Here is a 25,191-nt window from a genome sequence, read left to right on the forward strand (position 1 = left end):
ATAACAAATTTATGATCATTTGCAGCATAATTTTTATTAACAGCAATCGTTTCTAGCGTTTTATGCTACCCGCTCCTAATAACAAATGGATTTTTTTTCCTGTTTTACTTTCATTTCAGTGGGCTATAGCTTTCTGCTTTTTTGGTGGCCGATGTTTTTGATTGCGTCAGCCGATATTCGTTTCTTGAAGCAGAATTCGAAGGAATGTGAGCCTTTGACAATCAACTGCATCTGTGGACCACCCAAAGTTCCGAAAGTTATCCCAATACAGATTGATCAGTAAGTATCTTTTAGTTCTTCCAAAGATCAAGCATGAACAAGTTGAAGCTTGTTCTTCTTATTCTTTTGTTATTCAGTGTTTTTGTTAAATCACTACCCTGGCTCTTCGAATTTAATACTGTGTATTAATTCGGAAGGCTGTCATATCATCAGCGCCTAATCTAAAGATGAATATTGATATTGCTTTGGATGTTGGTGCATTTGAAATGGCTTGTTTCAAATAAAACCTGAAACAACTATTGAAAAGATATAGAAAATAACTAATTGACGTTACATGGATGATATTACGCGCTTGGTAGATACTGGGCTCATATGCAGCTTTCTTTTTATTTGGCTGAAAATTACAGTGTTGCGTTGTAAATAAATACAGGTAAAACTGCTTGGTAGGTAAAGGACTCGTATGCAATTATTTATTTGGCTGGTTAATTATATTGTTGTGTTACAAACATGTACAGATAAAAGTTGACGGGACACCACAATTTCACCACTGATCCTAGAGATACAGTCTTGCCACACTAATTGGGCAGTTTCGCCCCAATTTTGAGTAAAGTCACTCTGGGGAGTGATCCAAAACTGCATCCCACTTCCCGTATCACCCATTTTGAGTGCCTCTTGTTACACAGACACTATGCGCTTACAAACATCCATGCCTTTTCCGGGATTCGAACTTGGGCCTATCGGTCCGGCAGTCAGTGACACTAACCATTGTACTGGTAGGGCGGGTTGTGTTGCAAACAGCAATCAAAGTGAAATTAGAAATCTGCTCATCTGTAAATGTCTTTTCCTTATGAGCTCAAATTATGTCATTCTGGATGTTCTCAGCAGAAAATATTAAAGGACTATTTGGATCATATGTCGTTAGTGAACTCAGTATTCATCTGTGGTTTCTCGAATCGGTAGATGGGTGATGTTACTACACAGACATCGACTCCTATTATTTCAGATAGAACGTAGAAGCTGACTACGAAAGAAGTACCCGTATAATAGCCGAGATTCTAAATGCCTACTATTTCACACTGCTTCGGTATTTGGTTGTGACAGTCAAGACATAGACACTGGTGTCTCATGATCTCATTTTCAAGGACAAAACACCTCGAAGAAGGGTGAGAATCTCCCTAATACTGAGAATAATAAGATTAAGCTAGGTTAGGTTATTTGGACATGCAAAGCCATGAAAGCTATCTACCTAAGAGGAAGGATAGCTTCGTGGGGAATTTTATGAGAGAAACTGGCTGATATTCAAGCTACACATAAGAGAAACCGCCAAAATCAACCGTGCAACCAACCATTCGGCTGGGTTTGAACCCAGAGTAGGTGAAATTACGAGTATCCATCCGTTTTAATCACTCGACCACTGGTGGAGTTAAGAATAATAGAGAGGGAATTTTGAATCGAGTTATTACCAACGAAGAAAAGTGGCTTTGGTACGATAATACTCGTAGTCGCAGATTTTCTGAATGAAGGGATGCCGACGATGATGCTGAAATCATCTCTTTAGCCTCAGTATTCACTTGTTATTTGTGTGGTGGTATGTAACTGGTATCATTTACCATATATGCTTCAGACTAAATAAAAGCTAAATTGAATTCGCCTAGTTATTGGGCCTAATTGCACGAAATGAAGCAACAATTTCTCCTAAAGGATTTCTCCTGAAGCCAGGATTCGTGAACAGACATGGTACTCTTGCGATACATGACAACTCTTGTTCCCGTGTGTTTGAAAGAGAAATTTAAACTAACTTTGCAAGACTATGGTTGCGAAAATCTTCCTCAGCCCGATATTTAACAGGCTTGTCCTTAACAGATCTTTTGCGCCAATTGGCCAAAGTTCATTCTAGTCGGAGTTTTATAAATCTCAGCTATGCCTATCACCTGTGGAGAAATCCTTGAAGTCGCAATTTTTTAAGCATGGGATTCACAGACTGACATAATGTTGGCAGAAACGCCTGAACTTTCAGGATGGCTACTTAGTCACCGTTACATCTCATTTTATTAACGTTTCGCCCATATGCAGATTTCAGTCGCCTGTCATCCATTTCAAATACTTTTTTCCAGTTCCTTCTAGCTTCGCTTCTTGACAACTGAATGGTTTAGTGGCCTCTCATTTTCATTACTGCTTTATGAGAAACAAGATTAAGAGCCAATTCCCGAGAAATAAATACTTTTCTTCAGCGAAATATTGCTTTCTAATATTTTGCCGTAATACTTTTCTGAAGTATTTTAGCAGTATTTTTCCATTGTTCATAAAAGCATAAGTTTCCCAGAACTATCATGAGCAATAATTACTCTGTTGATTTTAATATCAAAAGGTCACTGCTATTTTATATCTGGATTTATGCACTTTTAATATATTGGCTTAAGGTTTTGGACATAATTTAAGATGCACGTATCTTATAGATATCACAAAAATATTCTAGGCCGTATATATACGGCTTTTGCCGGCGAGAGAGTTTTACGTTACCGTTAGTTAAGTGCAAAGACAAGTTACATCTAGTGGTCTTATTTATTCGATCATTGATGAACTCACAGTACGCATGAAATAAAGAAAAAGGGGATATCAATTTCCAGTTTTTATCCTACACCCGAATGATTTATATATTAAAAGTATGCAACAAAAACTTTTGAAGTTAGAAACGACGACAGTTTTGTATTTCTATTTTTTTGGTCACTTACTTTAGGCTATTGTAACATTTATTATCCATGAGACCTGGCATGTGTTGAAGGCATACGATTTTTCATTTATTATCTAGGGAGATTTTCATATTGTCAGCACTTGGATGTGTTGCCATACGTAAAATCTGTAACTCATCTTTCAAATAAAAGCAGTGCATTACTAGCCACTGAGTGATTTAAAAGTGATATGCTCATTTCTTTATATTTGTATTTTATTTCGAAATTAGAAACGCATAAAGCGGAATCTTTTCCATTTACGGCACCGTTATCTTGTATTACATTACTTCCATATTATTTATCATATTGCTACTATACTATGTATAATCGTGGTTTTGAAACGATGCTTTTAGTAAAGACACGAGAACTTTAATTTCCACATGGCCTGTCAGTGAGCCAGTGTTTCGCAGTGTTGTCATTAGCATGGCACGAGTTTCTTGATTTATTTTTCAAATTACAAATATAGTTGCTTCCAAATGAATGATTAAAAGTTGTGGTTATACTTTTTATAATTTACATTTCGATTTTATGTTTAACAGTATGTCTGAATGATATAACTTATATCATTTTTAACTGATACAATTTATAATATTTTTAGTTGATACAACTTGCAATTTGTGCAACTAATAAATTGCATCAACATTTGCGGCTCTATTGAAATTAATAAAAAGTCTTTTATGCTTTTATTTTAACACATCTGTTGATGTAATTTAAAATAGATAATCCTTAGGAAAACGTCTTATATAATTATATAAAAAATCTAGTGTTAAACTTCTTTAGAATCCTTTAGAATTATGATTCTGTTTTCGATAAACTAAGTCACAGACCTACAAACTTTTGCAAACATTTAGACACAGCTTCTATAGAACCATGTTAAAGATTCTGTAGAGACATATGCAGATATTACCGAGAGATTTGTGCAGACATTCCACAGAATTTCAAATGGTTCCAAATATTGAATCTTATGTAATGTCATACAATCTTTTTCGGAATCAACTAGTAGAATTCTGCTGAAAATATCAGATCAAGTCAATTGAAGATTGAATTTAAAAAAAGATTCCATAAGTTAAAATTTATACACATTTTTTAAAAATTCTTAACAATTCGAAACAAGTTTCGTTTTTTTAATTTTCTGTAAAAAATCTTATAGAAACCTTAAATCCTAAGACTCAAAAGACTAATATTCTACAAGATTCCTAAGACTCATATTCTACAACAATCCTAATATTTTAGAATTATAATCAAAACAAGTTTTCAGTTTCTGAGGGGATATAAAAATATAAGAAATATAAAAAACAAAGATGAATACTTTCTATTCGTAAATTTTGAATAATTTTTGAATGAAAAGTTTTGCGTTTTCTTTCCATTTCAACGTTTTTTTAGCTCCTACATTTATGTAAAACTTGGTGTAATTTTTTATACAGCATTGCATAATGTAATATATGTAATATTATAAGGTAAGGGTTCTCAACCGATGGTACGCGTACCACTGGTGGTACGCAAGAGAAAAATAGGTGGTAGTACGCAAAGAATCAAAGTATTTTTAATTATTAAATTCAAAAAGTAAAACCCCAACTTCCTGATTGAGATTTTCTTTAACACTAATAAATTTTTGCGATCTGAGCTTTATTCAAGAGTGGTGGTGATAGTAGTACTTTGTAGTGGTGGTATTAAAGGTTTTCAATTTTTGTTTAGATGGTACGCGTTATTCAAAAGGTTGAGAACCGCTGTTATAAGGTATTTCTCCCGCCTTCTTAGCATGCCTTCGTGGTGTAATGGTCAGCATACTCGGCGCGAATCGAGAGGTTCGAGTTCCGACGAGGGCATTGCACATTTTTTTTCATCTCTCCTGCTTCGAAATAACCTAGTGTCTCTACAATATAAAAATCAAATCTTGTAAATGCGTAAAATAAATTTAGGTAAATGATTAAATTTATACTGATAATTATAAAATTTCAGTTCCTAAAAAGAGTGCTTTTAATTATTGTTTATCTATCCCTGATAAAAAAAAAGTTTTTTAAATTTTAATTAAACTTAACTATCATATAATATGTAATTAACTTTTTTCTAATATTTTTTAAATACAAAACAATATTAGAAAATTTTATTAGGAAAAAATCAATTTTTTTTTCTGGAAGTTTTTATTCTTTATCCTTTCGTAACATATGTCATTTCGAAATTCAGATTAAAAAGTCGCATTCAGAAATGAAAATTTTATTCATTTTTTAAATCCCAAAAGAAAATTTTGGATTTTATTATGCTTTTATATATCACAAGCTTATATAAGATCTTGTGTAAAAATTAAAGCAAACCTTATTTAGAACTTAGAACGTGAATTTTCTGGATGTTATATGTTTAACAAAATTCTGTTAGTTGATTTTATACACATTACAAGATTCTTTACTTTAGAAATTCTGTATAATTTTTTATAGGACGTCTAAGCAAATCTCTGTGGAATATCTACAGAATCTCTATACATAATTCCATAGAAGCTATCCCTGAAATTTTTAGAATTCTGAAGAAGATCTCTGACCTAATTTATTCAAAATTCGGCATTCTTTTAAAGAACTCTGGAGAAGATAATACTTTTTATATAATTCTATAAAACATTTTCGTAAGGTAGAATATTCTATAATGTTACTTCTGTAGACATTATTGAAGATTGTTTTAGGTGGGAAACTTAGAAATTCTGTACAAGTTTTTATAGAATGTATACAAAAATCTTTATAAAATACCTGCACATATCTATACAGAACTCTATATATAATTCCACAGAAGTTATACCTAAAATTTTTAGAATTCTGCGGAAGATCTCTGACTTAATTTATACAAAACTGGAAAACTCTAAACAAGTTTAACACTGCACACATTTTATAGAATTCTATAATACATTTTCGTATTCCTGAAAACAGTAGAAAAGTTGCTTCTATATACATTATATAAGATTCTTTAAGCAAGATGTTTAGAAATTCTATAAATAGGTTTTATAGTTTATCTGCATAAATCTCTGTAGAATATCTCCACAGAATCTCTATGCGTAAATTCTATAAAAGCTATACCTAAAATTTTTAGGATTGTATAGAACATCTCTGACATGATTGATATAAAATATAGCTGTAATTTTAGGGACTCTAAGGAAGTTTAATACTGAATCCTTCTTATAGAATTCTATAACCTATTTTCGCATGAGAAAATACATTAGAAACTGCAATTTTACCTTGATTACAGCTTGAGAATTTTGAAGATTTTTATACAATACCATTCTTTATAAGATTTCTGTATAATTTTTGTAATGCAATATTTCTATAGAATTCTTTTCTATGTAATATTTATAATTTTCTGTAAAATTTCATCTAGATAGCTTTCTATAGAGGTTCATCTATAAATTTCTATATGAGTTTCTATAGAAATCTGTCAGCCTCTATGAAACCTTTCGTAAGGGGCAGTTGAATGATTTATAACGGTGGTCTGAAAGGCCGTGGTGTGCTGTCTTCGAAGCAATTTTATGCAGCCCGGCCAGTATATTTCAATTATGCATTTGTTGCAAATACGGTGGGGCAGAGATTTCAAGATTTTAGTAACGTCCGAGTTTACGTTAGTTTCATTATCATTAAAACTGAATATTAATAAAGTACCAGAAACTCCCCAATGAAGCTAATTAATTTACACTGTGGTATAAATCTTATTTCTAAGATCTGTAGAGACAGATTTTATTCACTGTTATTGATAATTGTTAAAAAAATTTGCTCTTAGTTACGAAATTTTGCACTAAGAAGAATCACTTTGTTCTGGAATACATTTATATGTGAACAGTTCTTTTTTACACTTAAAAATTAATAAGAAAAGAACCTGATTGATGGATAAGCATCTATAACCTGTGAAGAAGATAGGTTCTAGTAATTTTTCTCCGATTCAACAATCTTTATCAGAAGCAAAATATCATCAAGTATGAAGCTCTAGTAAGACATAAAGAAGTTTGTAATAATTTACATACAAACATACTGTTACGAATTTGGTATTTAAAAAGCTAATGTTAGTTCAATTACAAATTAAATGGTTTTATTTCTCGCGCAGTGCAGCGCGTGACGAATATTAAAAGAAAGCTAAGCCGGAAAATTGAAAATACAAGAGCGCGTGCATTAAATAAATAAATATCTCTTTTTGATTTCGAGAAAGTACTGGAAAATTCTAGCGCGTGATTTTAAAATCTTATAAAAGGAGGAAAACATCTCAGTTTGTAGTAGTTGCTTACTTTGTTGTTGTTTAGAAAACTGCTGTTGTTGATTGTAGCGAATTCGCGGATTAACGTTCTTTAGCTGTTTTGAATTACGTTCTATTGGACATTTGAGTAGTTAAAAGATAACTACTGTGAGATATTGTAATACTGCATGATAATTTGAGAAAATTTAAGCATTTTTGTTGTGATAATAATAAATTTTTGTTCATTTTTCATCGGACTTGTGCATTCATTTCATAACGCACCCGTACGCACGCAACAATACGTATTTTTATTTATATATCGAAAGAAAATTTAATAATGAAAGAAAAAGACTATTGTCATTATAATTCTCAAGTTTTATCCCACTTAGAAATTTTTTCCCCAAACTAAGTAAATTATTTAATGATTAATTAAACACATTAGTATTAATTGAAATAATTGTCAATCTGAATATTTAATATTTAGCTGTCATGTTTGAGTTAAAATGTGTAACCAACAAGTCTTGCGGGTACCATACTTTTGATTTCAGAAGAAAAAAAAGTAAATTTGACTCCCCCCTTTTGTGCTATTATTATTATTTATTTTTTGTTTTGAATGCGTAGAAATGGTGACTCTGCTATCACTTTACAATGAAAGTGAAGCCTGTATAGGCATATAAGCCCCGCCAAATGGGGCAAGGAAGAGTTTCCTTTCTAAGTAAAGTGAACAAAATCAGCTTCGCAAGTTTTTTGTGAAAATAATTAAAATACTGTAATATTATTATACAAACTACCAAAAAAAAAAAAAAAGTAGATGTTTCTATTTAATTTTTTTTAAATTTTAAATTGAAATACAAAAGAATACTGAAGTTAATTTTATGATTTTCATATAAAGACGTTTATATTATTGGATTTTAAATTAAAAGAAGGGAAAAACTTGTCCTGCTGGTCTTAGATTGCTATAGAGGAAGATTGTTTAGTTCTTAAAACTAAGAATTGGAGTAGTTTGACTGTTAGTAGAGGTGACTGGAAACGTCTAGTTCAGAAGGCCTTCACCCACCGGGGGCTGTCTCGTCACGGATGATGATATTTTGATAAACATTTAGTAGGCCAAATTTTAAATTTAGTTAAAATATTTTTTATTCTGTTGATTAAAAAATATATCATTTTTCAAAGCCAAAAATAAATAAATAAATAAATAAATAAATCTTGCTCGTGCGCTGTTTGAAAACTGTGATTTTGGATTGCATGCTGTTTGAGTTTGAGATCACTGGTTAATGATATACGTAAGTAATCTTTTTTATACAAGTATTGTATCATTACACAACACAGTATTTAAGTATTTAATACTAAAAAGTGTTTCTAATATTATACATTCTGCATGTGGGAATAGTATAAATATTTCTTATTTTCCATACTAATTTTTATTTATAAAAGAAAATAAGTTACAACTCAGCATATTTTATGACTGTGTCTTGTTTTAATAGTACGAATAAATACCCATTTTGCCCCTAGGATTTGGAAGGAAAATGGTTCTGGATGTGTAGCAGAAAGAGACCCATCAGATTTTTGCCAAAATTTGTTTTGCGTACTACAGAAAAATGAATCCGACACTTCTTTTAACATAAGTAAGCTATAGTAATTTCGTAATCTCAGGTTAAAAAGCTATCTCTATTGAATGATAAGAAAATACAGAGTTACACATTTTTAGAACGATTTCGGAGTCATTTAATTAACGTTTAAAATGCAGAAAAAAAATTGTTTAAATGTTCTATCTAATAGCCATATTTCTAGAGTAAAAGTCTGCAAACTGATTTCCAGGATAGAAGAGCTTTTCACCAAATTCCCAGGGATAATGATTCCCATTCCTTTTCACTATTTTTCAGGGTCAATCAATTGTGGTGGGTGGGTTTTCGTTAGAAAGAGCTCTTTTCAAGAGATCAAAGTCCAAATGAGAAACGTCAGGCAACTTCGTAAAGAATGTTTTGAAACGGTATATGAGTAATACTTGTGTCAGTCTTCATCTTCTCAAGCAATACAGAGGTGCTTTTCGAAGTATGACCTGTTGGAAGTTAACTTTATCTTGATAGAGTTTCACTCTTTGAAAGTTATTGGGATAAAGAAACGGAATTTCTTCTGTAAATACTGGACGTAAACTTTCTCTTGATAGTATATTGAATTGATTTTAACACTTTTTTCTACTCTCCTTATTTTCAATTTCCCCTTTGTGAGAGAATGCTGCGACAATCATAAACCCTTTATTGAAACTTTGTTTGGATTTACGAAACCAGGTTTGTACTTTTTTCTCTTCCTTTTCGATAATAAGCGGACCTTTTTTTGTGTGTATATCGTTTAAGTAAACCTATGCATCGTCGAACGTCACAGTTTATTTCCATTTATAGCCTGCTAAATAATTTTCATACAGGTTATAAGTTGTTCTGTGTTGAGCTACATGCTCGGCAAAAGCTGGTGAATATTATGTATTTTAGCTTTTTCAGTTTGTAAATCTTGCTTTATTAGTCCAAAGGGGTAATTTGCTCAGAAGGGCTATTAATTTCGTTTTGGCATTTTGCGTTGATTCATTACAAGCGTTGTTTCACTTTTGAAATTATTGCCACTAAATATTATTGCCCTGTATTATATTTAAAGAAATTAAATAATGAAGAATTTGCATAAATGTATGTATGTTTCTCGCACTGTGATAAAGCAACGGTACTACCACCATCAAATTTGAATAAGGTAATCCTCCTGCGAATATGGGCATTTGCAAGCTCATTTTTTATTATCGATTTCATATTTTGTAAAACTTTAAAGAATTTTTGATTAACAAAATCACGGATTTCAAAGCGGGTGATGGCACCGTTGTACAGAAAAAACATTTTTATCTCCAGCGCGCGAGTCTGTATATATCGGAAATTCTAACGCTATATTCATTGAAAAATTATTTTGCGATATTGTTCTTGAACTGAATTTTATGGGGCGAAGAACATGATATTTAATAAATAAAGGTAACACACAAAATGTTAAAAGAACGCCCCTTTAGACATAATTTAAAATCTGAAACTTTTGAGATTTTAGTTTTTTATTTTGTTTATTTTTGCTGCAAATGTATTTAAAGAGTGAAATTGACTTCTGCATCGGTGGATTTTCTCTTCTTACTAACGATTTACCTTAAAAATATTCGAAACAGTACGCACCTTTTTTTAGAGTCTTCTTTCCATGTAGAAGTCGTGATTGACTGCTTTTTCCTTTCGATTAATAAAATGTTGCTTATTTTGTACTTGGAAAATTTAATACCATGCATTTCGCAACATTTAAAAAGAAGAATATATTTAAAAGGCAGCGTACGATATTTCTTATTTCAAATAATAAGTTGTTGCTAGAAATTTTTATTCCAAAACATCTGCTTTTCTTCAATTCTTTATCGAAATCGTTCTAAAATTGTGTAAACAGTCTCTGTATTTGAAATTCCTAAACAACGGACATTTAATCAAAACTGGTACATAACTTCGCTTTAACTAGATTGCTAAAAATTTGTAATTTCTTTATTTAAGCTTTCTGTGTTCATATAAATAGTGGATTGAATTTTGTGTAAAACTGGAAGTGGTACTTTACTTGAAGCCCATAACAGTTTTGCAGCACTTAACACATTGTTACATATATAAACTGATAAGTATTGTTGCAGTTGAACTAGCATTGTTTACTAATACCTAAACATCGCGGAGAGATGAATGCAGATCAAAATAAATTTGGATTTGTTGATACTATAGAAATAACATCGGAGAAAATTAAATTACGGTATTCGTTCGAAAATATTTATTTGAAATATGTTATAAGCATTTAAAATAATTTCGACACTGAAATTAATTTGGTGTTTATAATACGATAACATAAGCACTGAATTAATTTATTTAATTAAAAACTAATTAAATTATATGTTATTTATTTGCCCAATAAAATAAAATTTTTAATGAAAAGAAATAAAAGGGAAAACGTTATGTTGATGCAAATTTAGAAAAAGTTTTTACACGTGGCTAAGTGTTCGTACTAAAATAGAATCCATAATATTGCATTATAGACCTTTCTATTTATTGGAGCAACAAATTAAATTTTGTTTACAAATGATCAAATAGAAGTGAAATGATTATTTACTTAAAAGTTTTTTAAATTTAAAATAGCTAGTTCGAAGGAGATCATCTGACCTTCAGATATTTTTTTAATGATTTAAATAGATTGTATGGTTTTACAAGATTTAATTTTTGAATTATGCAAGAAATACTGTATACAAAACTGCACAAAATTTTACATTAATTCAGAAGCTAAAAAACATCATGCGTAAAGAAAAAGAGCAAAAACTCCTATTCAAAAATTGTTAACACTTAGAAGGTGCTGATTTTTGCTCTTCCATATTTCTTATAATATATCAGAAACTAAAAATTAGTTTTGATTTCAGTTTAAAGGTTTTGCGCATTCCTGTAGAATACCATTCTACAAAGGTTTCACAACTTCTCCTCACGATTTTGGAAAGCAACTTGCTTGAAAAATGAAAATTCTATGGAATTTTATACAGAAGCATTTCTTTAGATGATTTACCTATAAGGATAAATAGAAATTTCTACAGCGTTCTATCAGCCTCTATAAAAAGTTTGCATAAATTTTAACCTTATGGATTAGCTTTAAAATCAAGCATAAAATTATCCATAAGAAATTTACACGTGATTACAAACTAAAGAAAAAAAGGTTGCTATTTTTTATTCATTCCTTGAAGAGTAAGATTTGTTTGCTATTTAGGTTCTGCGTTCGCACATAGGAATGAATAGATTTTTTTTTTTTTCGTGTTAAAATTCTGCTAGATTTTTATTGTTAAATTATGATTTATATAATTATTTATAACATAATGCCAATGATTTTCTTTTATTTATTTTTTTCCTTCCGAAATAGGTGAGCTTGCTGTGAAAAGAGAGAATATTTCTTCGAATTCGAATCCAAATTTTTCGCGTAACACTTTTCCTAATGGTAATTATATTTACCTTCAGTATACAATTACATATGTGACAATTACTCATTTAAAAAGTATCTGAAGAAATTTTAAGATATTTTTAACTGTCTTTTCAGTATGTTCCTATTCGGTTTTAATGCATGGGAGATATTTATGAGATCATATAATAAGCTAATAATGATTATTGAAAATATTACAGCAGGCAGTTTCTCGCAAAGTAAAAACAGGGCAGTTCCGATATTCTATTTAACAAAATTTTTCCTGCATTAAGACAGAAGTGAAACGCGCCAGTGTAACACAAAAAATTAGGCAAAGTAACACACTTGTGTTTGGCTTAGAGTTAAGTCAAGACTGTATCGATTTCGAGGACAAACAAGACAAGTCTCTCTTCAGCAGAAGCAAAGAAATCTGCAAAGAAAGGAAAGCCATGGTTGTATCTGTCTGGCAAAAATAGTAACGAAAATCGAATCGGCCAAATGCCGGCCAGTCTGAAACAGCGTTAAAATTTCGCATCAAGGAAAAGGAAGCTTATGTTCGAAAAGGCAAAGTTAACAAGTCTTCCACAGCTAATCATGGTTATGTTGTCTGCATTTAAAATTTGGTTACTCGAGGTACCCTTGTTTTTTCACAGTGCGAGAAACATACATACATTCATGCAGATTCTTCATTATTTAGTTTCTTTAAATGTCATACAGGTCGATAATATTTGGTGGCAACAATATGAAAAGTGATAAATAGCATTTAAGTGATTCAATGTAAAATGCCGTTTCAAGATTATTAGCTCTTCTGGGCTAATGCTCCATTTGGCTAAAAATGCGTTTTCATAAATGAAGTGGTAACTATTGATGTTGTAATGGAACAAATGTTTCTCTCCAATGGGACGTACATGTAATTTTGTTGTCAATTGGTTCTGTTTATTTTCTTTTTCACAATGCTTCTAATTTTGATTTAGAAAATGAAGGTAGATTTGCGAATGTTTTTGGTTTATTTTTGCATTATTTTGGTTTTTACTTTAATATTGACACATTTACAGTTTCCTTGTATTGGTTTTACTTCATTATGCATTTTGCATGTGCATAAATTATAGCTGTTTTTATTATTATGTCTACACATTTGCATTGTAATCGCAAAAAATTTGAGGTTTCAGATTTCGCGGAAATATCTATTTTGATCTTTTCTGAATCCATTTCCAGTACTTTTTTACTTGATATCTGTAGGCACGGACGAAAAAAAACAGCTTTTTGTTCCCAAACGGATTGAAAAATGGATTAAAAATGGAATTTTTTTGTGAAATACATATCTCACGTAACTCAAAAACGATTAACCATAGAACATTGAAATTTTGTGTATGGGACTGCTGTAACATTTAGCCGAGCCCTTCGCTGTTTTATAGCAATCGGCAATACCAAAAGTATATATATGTAAACGTTTTATTTCGAGCAGTTAGTTAAATATTAGGAACAGTTAATTAATTTTATATATATATATATATAATACAGAAATACACACACACACATATACATACATATATATATATAAAGTTATATAAGTTAAAAAGAAAATTCCTAGTTCGTATATATATACGACTGCGAACAAATTATGACATTATTTAGATTAAAAATTTTTTTTTTAGTCTTTTCTAACTTCCAATTTTGTTTTTGTATTTTATATTAATTAGTAGTTATTACAGTAGGTTTTTTTCGCGTAAACTTTAACTGCTTTAGTATTGTATTATTGTTTATACTTGGTGTTAGTAAAAAATTTTAAATTTTAAATGATGCACTTGATGTTTGATTATTTGCGTGCGTCATATAAAATTTATATTTTTTTATTTATAATTTATTAATTTTTTCCTCTTCCCTTTTTGTTTTTGAAGTTTGTCTCGTTTTGTAATTTTTACATTACGTTTTTACTCGATATTATTGTTTATACATGGTGTAACGTTTTTGCTCTGAAACTACAGTAGCAAATGTACTTTTAAGCAATAGTTTTTTAGAACTTTCCTCTTTTTTGCATATATATATATAGCCGTAGAAGGTTGAAATTTTGTACATGGGACTGCGTGCCTTTCCCTTTTTTATTCCAATCGACCGTACTAAAAGTGTATACAGGGTGTTTCATAGATCATGGGACAAACTTGGAGGGGTAGTGGAGCGTACTAAAACATGCATTTTTTATAGGAATGTAGGGTCTAAAGTGAGGGGTTAAGGCAGGAACGAAAAAAAAAAAAAAAAAAAAAAAAAAAAAAAAAAAACGACACGATAAGAGAAAATGTGTTTACGTACAAAATCAACGCAAAGTGCTTCTTTGTTGTAGCAATACAGTATTCACAATAAATGTTCAAATTTGCGACCACCAGCAGTAATAATACAATACTAAATACTTATACATGCTTGGTAACGTCGCAGAAGGAATTGACGAACATTTTGAAAAATAATAGGCATTTCGCTCACGCTTGCAGCCGCAATGGATAGTCGTGCAACGAGGTCCTCCAGTGAGTCAACGGGAGTCTCGTAAATGATGCTCTTCAGATGGCCCCATAAAAAAAATTCCAAGCTGGATAAATCTGGCGAACGAGGTGGCCATCGAACGGGTCCACCACGGCGAATCCATCGGCCTGGAAATGTCCCATCCAAGTAATTACGGACCCGCACGTGGTTATGGGCTGGTGCATCATCATGCTGGAACTATATGCGATCACGAGCGACAGTCGGTACATCCTACAGCAATTCCGGTAGCACCTCTTGCAGAAAAATATAATAACATAAGCCACTTGTACGTGCAGGCAAGAGGTAGGGGCCTATGAGGTAGTCGTTAACAATACTTGCCCACACATTCACGGAGAAGCGGGTTTGGAATGCATGTGGACGCGTGCCGTGTGGATTATGAGTTGCCCACACGTACATGTTGTGACTATTGAAGATGCCGTCCTGTGACAAAGTTGCATCGTCCGTGAATAGCACATCCGATGGGAAATCCTGTTGCGCCGCACACTGCTGCAAGAATCGATGACAGAAATGAACTCGAAGAGGGTAATCTGTCTCTTGCAAGGCTTGGACTCTCTGCAAATGGTATGGGTGCAAACCATTTTCATGCAATACTCTCCGAAGGGTGGAATGACTCAGCTGCAGACGACGTGCAATAGTTCTTGTACTAGTCTGAGGTGATTCATGCATAATCTTCAAAATGGATTCTTCAATGTAAGGTTGTCGTGCACTTCTTCCACTCCTAGTGTCAGAGGTGGCTTCAAATGGCCCGTTTTCACACAGAGACCGATGCAACCTCTCGAACATTGTTTGCTTCGGCATACGCCTGTTCGAAAACCGTAGCGCTGCTGTGTCGTATCCATTAGCAGCACCATACACGAGATGCATGTCAGCTTTTTCCCTGTGCGTAAACTCACTAATCACGTTCGACATCAGAGTTGCGAATGATCCTCTGATGCATCGGATCGTGGTTTGTCCGGCTCACTACCGCTGCATTGCCAGCCAATCACAGCTATAGTTCCTACTACTGTTAATGTTCCCTTTTTTGAATATTTATTCTGAATATTGTATTGCTGCAAAGAAATACTTTGCGTTGATTTTGTACATAAACACATTTTTCCTCTCGTTTCGTTTTTTTTTTTTTTTTTTTTTTTTTTTTTTTTTTTTTTGTTTCTGCCTTAACCCGTCACTTTAGACCCTACATTCCTATACAAAAAACAGGGAGATGAACGTAGTCTCATGTAAAAAATTTCAACCTTCTACGGCTATTCATTTTTCTAGTGGAATTCGGGAAAACCCTCTATATGTATACAAAGAAAAACAAAGTAAAATGCCGAAAACTAAAATTGTCTTTCTCTGTATGTATACAAACATATATACTTTTGGTACTGTCGATTGGAATAAAAAGGGAAAATGCTCAATTAGATGTTCAGCAGTAGTCCCATATACAAAATTTCAGCCTTCTACGGGACTAATCATTTTTGAATAATGCGAGATACAAACGTACGTACAGACTTAACTCCAAATCTGATTTTACAACCCGTTTTATAATAAAGAACCTTTTAACAAACGTCCCACACAAACCTCCCACCCAAAAAAAGTCAAAATGGATTCGGGAACGATCAAAATGGAAATTTCACTGATTTCGCGAGTTCTGTTTTTCATTATTCCTTTTTCCACCAACATTCATTTAAATACGATATTCACATTCATTCCGACGTATAACGCGCACTGGTGTATTACGCGCATCTATAATTTTAAGCTATATTTTTTAATTTTAGGTATATTCGCCGTATAGCGAAAGGGTATATTCTATTCTTCATGAAGAAGTAGAGCGCGTTTATTTGCCTTAAAGTGGGCCAAAGAGAATGTAAATAAAAAAGAAAATTTTAAAGCAACTTTGAGTTGGTATAGTAGATTCGTGGCACGGAATAATTTAATTCTACGAGAAAAACAGAAGTATCGCAAAGGCTTCCGAAAGATTTGGATAATAAACTAATTAATTTCCAGAGGAATTTATTGACCTACGAAGGCAAAAAAAGTATTTACTGACACATATTGGAAATATGGATGAAACTCCGGTTATGCTTGCTATGATAGGAAGTAAAACAATTGAAGTGACAGGAACAAAAACGGTTCACATAAAAGGAACAGGTCACGAAAGATCTCACTCCACCGTAGTGCTTTCCTCCTTCGCGAATGGTTCAAAATGAAAACTCATGGCTATTTTTAAAAAAACAGACGATGCCAAAATGTGATTTCCCAAATAGTGTTTTCATTCATGGATGGCCGTAAACGATGTGAAACTGTGGATGAGAAATATCTGGCAAAAGCATCCTTTTGCTTTAAAGAATCCAGAAAGTCTTTTAGTCTGAGACGTGTTCAGACGGATTCAAACGTGTTCAGATCTCATTTAACGGATAATACAAAGAAATTATTGAAAGAGTGTAATACAGACATGGTAGTTATTCTAGGCGGATTAACCGCATTAGTTCAGCATTTAAATGACAATAAACCATTCAAAGAAAATTTTAAATGACAGTGCAATACATGGATGTTAGAAGGTTGAAAGACATATACAGAACAAGGTCAAATGCGTCATGCCAGTTTAGAAATAGTATGCGAGTGGCTAATAAAAGCATAGAATGAAATTAAACCCGACTTAATTCAAAAGTAATTTAAAAAGTGCAGTATATCTAACAATCTAGATGGAACGGAAGATGACTACCCATTGACAGATTAGAGTGACAGTGGTAGGGAAGATGAAACAGAATTCGATGATGTGCCTGAAGATATAACAGAAGACGAATATGATGAACATTACATGCATTCCGATAATGAAAATTTTAAAGTTTATAAGATATGTCATTTCATTTAAATAAAACAATAAAATAATAAAATAAATAAACAGCATTTAAGTACATAAAGAAATACATTTTTTAGCGTTCATTCCTTATTTTTAAATCTATCATTTTTATACCCAGCGTATAATGCTCACCCGTAAATTTCGATCTTATTTTTTGCATTGAAAATGCCCGTTATATGCCGAAATATACGATGTAACGAAAGTATTGGTTACGCGAGTTCAAGGATTGTTGTGCGCCGCTGATCAGATTATCCAGAATAATTTTTTAAATGGCCCCAAAATGTTATGTGAAAATAAATTTAGATTTAGTCAAAAACGCAGCAAAATAATAACACGCTGAACCTTTCTAAGAAAGAAACTATCCTTACAGTGAATCTTGCTTTGCCGGTGGCATAAAATTGTTCAACAATTGCAATGAATTCTTCGGAAATATTATTTTTATCGTACATAACTTGTAGCATGTCTTTGAGGTATGCTGAGGTTGCAGCGTATCTTTTGTCACCAGGACAGGACTACGTACATTTCACTGAACATAAAGGGTTTTCTAACAAAAACGTCGGATTTATTACGTCCAATAAAATACTTCATTTTAAGAATATTTTAACGTACTTAGGAAAGGTAAGTGTTCCGCTTTAAGAATGCATGGTATATGTCTTCTATGGCTTCTCTGTATCACCAAGTTCGTTCGATGAAATTCGCAATAATTTTTTTTCACATATCTGCTTATCGAAGTGACTAATGACACATTCAGTTTCCTGTGTGAGTTTATTTGTTATTTCTCTTTAAAATAGGATTTTGGGGAACTTGCAAAAACATTGCCATTTTTCAACGAACCGGCTTGACCGAGAGCATGGTGATTTAATGTCTGTTCAAATCCTGTGTCCCTAAATTTCTTTATCAATCTTCGAATTGTTTTTAATGAAATGGACGTTGACGTCCAAAGCTTCCAAGAAGCTTTCTAACAGTTCTATGCATAACAACGGCCGTTCTTGCAGTGAATTTCCCCGATCAAATCTCTTTGTTCCTTTGTCTAACGCTCCATTTCGACTAAGCTGCAAGTTGCGAAATGAACTGACATACCAGTATTAACAGATGAAATCAAACATGACATTCTTAAATTGGAAAATTTACCTGTTGTAAATATGTAAAAATATTTTCTATTTTTTAAAAGTAAAGTTAAATGTTAAAGTAAAGTTTAACGGCATATTAAATCCAACGCTTTTGTTGGGTCACCCTGTATTCTTCATTCTTTACCAAATACTTCTTGCTTAACTCCAGATTGTCTCCACTATTGTCAGAATGGTTAAGACTGCTTAAGTATACGACGAAAATACCTAAAAGTATTAATATGGAAATTAAACATATTTAGAGCTCCATCAATATAGCTCTGTCAATATCGAACAAATTGATTAATTTAACTGAGTAGTATCTAATACTACTTTGAAATTTGTCTCTGCTATTTTGTCTTACAAGCCATTTCTATGGATTTCAGTGGTTGCATCTTCCGTTTTTTTTCCCTACCAATATACGATTTACAAAATACATATTATTCAAGACAGTGATATACTAGGACATTAGAACCCCCCCCAAAAAGACAGCCCCTTTTAATCTAAAAGAACAACACATGCATGTTAACTTCTAACCTAGTTAAACTTAACGACTGAACAATCAAAACAGGCCGCTTGATTGACTGCAGAACTTCCACTTTATTTTCGTTGCCCTTTCTAATAAAGACAGCTTCCGAGAGCCATGTCTCCGGACGTATGGATGAAATTAGAATCACTGGCAGGACCTAAACAGGCTGGTAAGCACCATCCTCAAGTAAACCTTTACTCTGTAAGAGCAGTAAAATAAAGCAAAGTAAAGGTTAAGACCGCTGAATACTGAAAACTTCAACAAAGATTCGATCCCAAATGATCGATCTGGCTGCATAGTTGGTTTATGTGGTTTTCCTCATATGTAACGTGAGTACGAGCAATTTCTGTAAGAAACTTGTCTTGGGAGGCATCTCTTCCCGTAAGCACATAACCTTCATGCTTTTTGCCGTATTCAAATAACCTATCACAGCCTAAGACTCCAAATATTCCGCTTTTGATGACAATTTAGAGTTTTGCTAAAAAGTACATTTTGCAACTCTGCCAGCTTCTGTTTATTTGATTCACTATAACTTTGTGTAATACAGTTTTCATTTCTTCCTTTCTTTTTCCTGTTTAGGAACACCGCTTGACATGAGGAGTGTGAATGCTTCGAATAACCGTCAAAACCTTTCTCGTAGACCTTTTGAAAACGGTAATTTTTGTTCTTTCAAATACAGTCAGTCCCTAATTAGTCTGTTATCTCTGTTGTTATTCCAAAAACTTTTATTTTTTCCTTTTTTTTTTTTTTTTTTTTTCTGAATAGCTTTATTCTATTCTAGTCGTTTGTGAGAGAAATTTTTTCAACTTCCACGCAAGTTTAATAAGCAAATTTAATGTTTACCGCCAGAGGATAGGTCATGAATACACCGCATTACACCACATGAATTCCTTGTACGGCCTTTTAAACTATACTCATTTTTTGTTGCTCTTCATTTAAACTTGTTTCCTCGAATTTCATTAGATATATATTTCTTGTTCAATCAGTTCAGTTCTCACTTCACGGCAAAGCAAAAATACATAAAATTCAAGATATCTTCATTAAAAATTGTAAAAAGAAGAAAAAATTAAAAGACTAAATACCCTTAAAAACAAAATTAAAGTTTGTACGCAAAACCAAGCAATTCGGGCACGGGAAGGAAGTCAAAATCTGCATTGCACAAAAACTGAAAATTAATTTTTAGTCTCACTAGGGAAAAAGACACTGAATTGGTATACTCATTGGTGCACCAACTAAATTCACAATTCTACTAAGGGTTTCAAATGTAAACAAACGGCTGCCTGATTAAGTCTAACGCTACCTAAACTTTTGTATTATTGACAATTCTACAAGTATTGCACATAGTTTAACTAAAGACTTGAAAACCTTAACGAAAGACGGGAAAAACATAATTCAATCACCTTTAAAGCAAAATATGCACAATTTAACAACATATGAGAATAAAAAAAACTGAGCTCCCATATTGTTGAGGAACTGCCTTGCTTTAACTCCAGTTTACTTTTAACATTATATGCTCTAAGTTTATTTTACTTCAATCCTGCAGCTATAAAAAATTTGTTTTTAATTTTTATTATTATTAAGTTTTTTTATGTATATATATATATCTATATATATTCTAAATAAAAGTTTTCTTGTCAGAGTAAGGCTAAACTATCTTAAACACAGCGCAAAACGTTTTACGACAACCCTCTTACATTCCATCACTGAATACAATTGCATTTCCAGCCTTTTCGTTCTAAATTTTCACAGGCAAATAAGTTAATTTTAATTTCCTTCCTGAGTTTGATCTTTAAATGTCTAATTAACTACTTTTACTAAACCTTTAATCTAAAAGATTATGTCAGTTTTAATCTTCTTTTGATTCTGGATTACCTGTTAATGTTAAAATATGCATAATTTTTGGTTTTACTTTTGATTTTGATTTTGAAAAGGAGAGTGTCGGGGAATATATGTTCTAAAGGAAGGATATCGTTTAGTAATATTCTTTCTGAGCAACTTAAATTAAAAAGATTATTTGCTAATTTGCTTTTGTTTATGAAGGTTCTTTTTGCCTTAAATGGACTAATGTTTTTCTATTGATTAAGTATTGTTCGTGACTTATGATTTGGCTCTAGTAGAAATATAATTTGATCCTTACTCGGAAGAAAGACGAAACACTCTCACTTAATTTAATTGTTAATTGATGGTAGATTGGTTTGTTCTCCTTAACAAGTCAATTAATCTGCGACCAGTGACAACTTAAGATGCTTTAACTTTAATTTACTTCAATCCTGCAGTTATAGCGTAGGATTGGTTAAATTGTTTTTGTTTTTAATTGTTCTCTCATTACTATGTTTCTTTTTATATAGTTGTATTTATATATGTTTAGTGCGACCGATTGCAACGAATATGGGAGGCGCACAGTTAGATATTATAGCAATCCCGTATACAAAATTTCAATGTTTTACGGCAATTCGTTTTTACGTTATACGATATACATACCTACATACGTACAAACGTCACGAAAAAAAATCTCTTTTGAATCCATTTTACAATCCGTTTTGCAAAAAAACTTCTTTATTCTGCCCGTAATGTTGGTGATCTTGTTAACAAAACTGAACACTGATATTATGCTGCCTCTAAGAATTTTGAAATTTTGCTGCTGAATATTATGTGATAAGAAAGTATGATAAAACTAAAAACACAAAAAATGTTGTGTTAGTAGAAGTGAGAACAAGAGGAAATTGGTAAACTGCGAGTTCAGCCAAAGCATAAAAAAACCTTAATAAACCCTCTGCTGCGAGGTAACAATCTTCTTTTTTCTTTTATTGCCTCCCTTTAAGTGATTATATTAAAAACGCTTAATAATATTCTCTACCTGCTATTAAAATTTCATCGTGAATCAGAACAATAATACTAGCTCATATTTGTTTTGATTAATTTTTAATATTCTTTCGATACTAAGTAGTTATCAGTCATTATTCTCGTATCCATACTCTGTTATTGTCTGAAGTTAACTAATGAATTGAACAACTTTGTATAACAATGCTGAATTCTTTTTCTTCCCAAACTAGGTACATTAGCTGCGAAGAATGAGAATATTTCTACAAATTACAATCAAAACTATTCTCGCAATCCTTTGACAAATGGTAACTACTGTTTCATTCAATGACAGTTTTCATTTGAGACATAATAAATAATTTAATGAGATTTAATAAAAAAAATCTGATGTGGACACTACATGACTTGCTTGTACGGGTCTATTAAATTATACACATTTTTTGTTGCATTTCATTTAAATTTAATTTTCCTCGAATTATTCTACCTTAATTAACTGTTCCCTCAAGGAAAGTGGAAAAAATATCCCAGTCGATTTTTGTCATAAGGGAGTCAAATTCCTCGTATTTTTATTCTTTCACAGTGAGTGTAAACATTTCCCAAATATACGTATAGGAAGCGGAAGATGGCTTTAAAAGTTAGATTTCGTTTTTTATCCAAAATATTTTTTTTAATTTGAAATTTACAGAAACATGAATATTTTAATAATTTAAAACACATCTGTCATTGGAAGTATATGTCTACGGCCAACAATTGCGAAAATAAGGCTAAGGTAAGGGATTGAATAAGTGTACATACAATATACTTTTGGTATTGCCAATTACAATAAAAAGGGAAGGTGCACGACTAAATGTTATAGCAGTTCCATTTACAAAATTTCAACGTTCTACAGTTAATCGGTTTTGAGTGATGCAGATGTATACGTACATGCGTGCGTACCCAACATCAGGGAAAAAAAACCCTGTTTTATATGCATTTTGAATCCATTTTCCAATTCGTTTTAGTCATTTGTTCTCACTGTTACACATGTCACATACAGAAAAAGTCAAAATGGATATTTTCTTTGAAATCTGATAACCGAAATTCTTTGCGATAAAAAGTCTGAATTACACAACGTCCTTGTACGGCTTTTTAAATTGTGCATATTTTTGCTGCTCTTCATTTAAATTTATTTCCTCGAACTATTCTAACTTAATTAACCGATCTCTCAATCAAAAATTGCACATTTTGAAATTAAATATGCCAGTCAATTTTTGTCATACAAGAGTTAAACAGCTTATAATTTTATTTCTTCATCACGTGTATAAAACTGCAAAAAGAATCCTTTATTCTATCTGTACCTACAGACGTCCCGCACGGCCAAAATGGATATTTCCTTTGAAATATTATACTTAACATTTTTCGGAATTACAGTACTTCTTTTACTTTGTACAGGGAAATAAAGAATAATTTTAAGAAAATTTATCAAATCTTTTGAAGCAACCATTTTCAAAAATCTACCTGTGGTTATACTGTATTAACCAAATAACAAGAAGAAAACAGTAAAATTGTCTGTCATAATTATTTAAAAATACCATGGACCGTATCTATGACTACCATGAGTACATATTATGCTTGATCTTCAGTGGAGGTGATCGAGCTGATTTCAATGCCAATATCTATATATACATGTATTTTTAGAAAAGTGGCCTCATAGGGAATGGCCTTGTCAGAGAGGAGATCATAAGGAAATGGTTTACTTATTAAATGCAATGTAATAAAATTTATGTCAACTCCTCTCTAAAGCAACCACTTTAAGGAGCGATGAGTATTTCTGAGACCATAATCAAGTAAGAGTACGGGACATTGTAGATAGTCCTGTTTTCTAAGGACACCACTTTTGCAGACCGAAATCGCTTAGATTCATGGATGGTCATCTTAAAGAAACTTTACCTGACTTTTTAATCCACGGAACAAATAAGTAAACATATAGAGAGAGAGACACACGCACATATATCTATATATATGTGTGCGTATGTATTTATATAAATAACGAATTAAAATTAAAACTAAAATGTTTTTAGAAAAATTATTACATGCATTTAATAAAAAGTACCATATTTTCCTCGTAATTAGTTGACTTTCCATAAAAATTGGTAATGACATGATTTACCCTGCATATTTCCTTCAAAACAATTACTTCCTGTGGCTAGCCAATATAACTGCTGAAAGCGTTACTCTTTGAAAATTCTTCAAAATTGTTAGTCTTAATTTATTTGAATACAGACTAAACATAACAAGCTGATACCAAAGTTTCTTGAATAAAGTAAAAGTAAGGTTTTTATTCAGTAGTTTCCAATATTTTCATCCTTAACCGATAATAATGCGAAGCCTCTCTTTGAGAAAATTCCTATTTGAGAAAAGTTTTTGAGTCCCTCAGAAAATGAATGGAAATTACTATGAAACATTCTTTCTCGTCTTTTAACAGGGTAATCAACATGCAGTTCTTCGTGCTTTTAAATTTTTAAGCTGAACACCTGCTCATTTCTATAAACTGCTCCAGTGTTATATAATCTTACCTCATGTTTGTTTCCTGAAGTCGCGTGAATAAATAAAAGAAGGTGTTTCCAGTTATAATTACTCGTATTTATTTTATAACAGTTGTAGAGTCATTAGGTTATATCGATGCAGGAACGGGAAAAATGTGCAATGCCCTCTCCGGGATTTGAACTCTGGTCTTTTCGAATACGCGTCAAGCGTGCTTCCAGTTGTACTACGAAGGCATGTGGAAAGAGGGGAGAAAACATGTTATAAGTTGTAAGGAATTTTACATTAATTGACCAGTCATTTATAGTTTCAGCCATTACTATAACTTCTCCTTTCTGTATCATCACCAGAATGCAAATGAGTAGCCAGTATTTAAATTGAGATTTTTGGATTTTAAGACAGAGCGTGTATCTGGCATCGCATGTACGTTACGTGTCAGTTTCCTGTCAGCTCGCAATCTATCGCTTCCATCATTTAATTTTAATTTCTGAGGCTCCAGTAAAACAGTGAACCAGCTTCTTCTGATATAGAATTGTGTAGTTTTTGACTACTCTTCAGAGTTTAACTTAAATTTGACTGCTCTGTTTAATTGCATCACAACGAGTCGTGGTTTATTTTGTAGAATAAGAGAGTGTCCTTTTGTCATAAACTCTGTTTAAATAAAAATGTTATTTTGAGTTTCTCATTGTCGCTTTTTCAGACATAGCGATAATTCGC

The 25,191-nt window shown here is 32.1% G+C and overlaps 1 protein-coding gene across 8 annotated transcripts in view; it reads left to right on the top strand.

The window, feature by feature from the left end:
* Positions 1-25,191, top strand: part of LOC118197730 (uncharacterized) — a 67,335-nt gene that overhangs the window by 4,756 nt on the left and 37,388 nt on the right. For 2 of the 8 annotated variants that reach the window (XM_035369269.2, XM_035369274.2), the window contains exons 2-4: positions 120-279; positions 8,661-8,773; positions 12,087-12,161. In XM_035369269.2, coding sequence (XP_035225160.1) covers positions 120-279; positions 8,661-8,773; positions 12,087-12,161 — 348 coding nt within the window. Of the gene's footprint in view, positions 1-119; positions 280-8,660; positions 8,774-12,086; positions 12,162-19,710; positions 19,786-22,184; positions 22,260-25,191 lie in introns of all 8 variants that reach the window. The other 6 variants (XM_035369263.2, XM_035369265.2, XM_035369264.2 and 3 more) reach the window with 6 other exon arrangements.

The sequence above is a fragment of the Stegodyphus dumicola genome, chromosome 4 (assembly GCF_044657685.1).
Source record: "Stegodyphus dumicola isolate Sdum_Otavi_A_Nest chromosome 4, ASM4465768v1".
NCBI lineage: Eukaryota > Metazoa > Arthropoda > Arachnida > Araneae > Eresidae > Stegodyphus > Stegodyphus dumicola.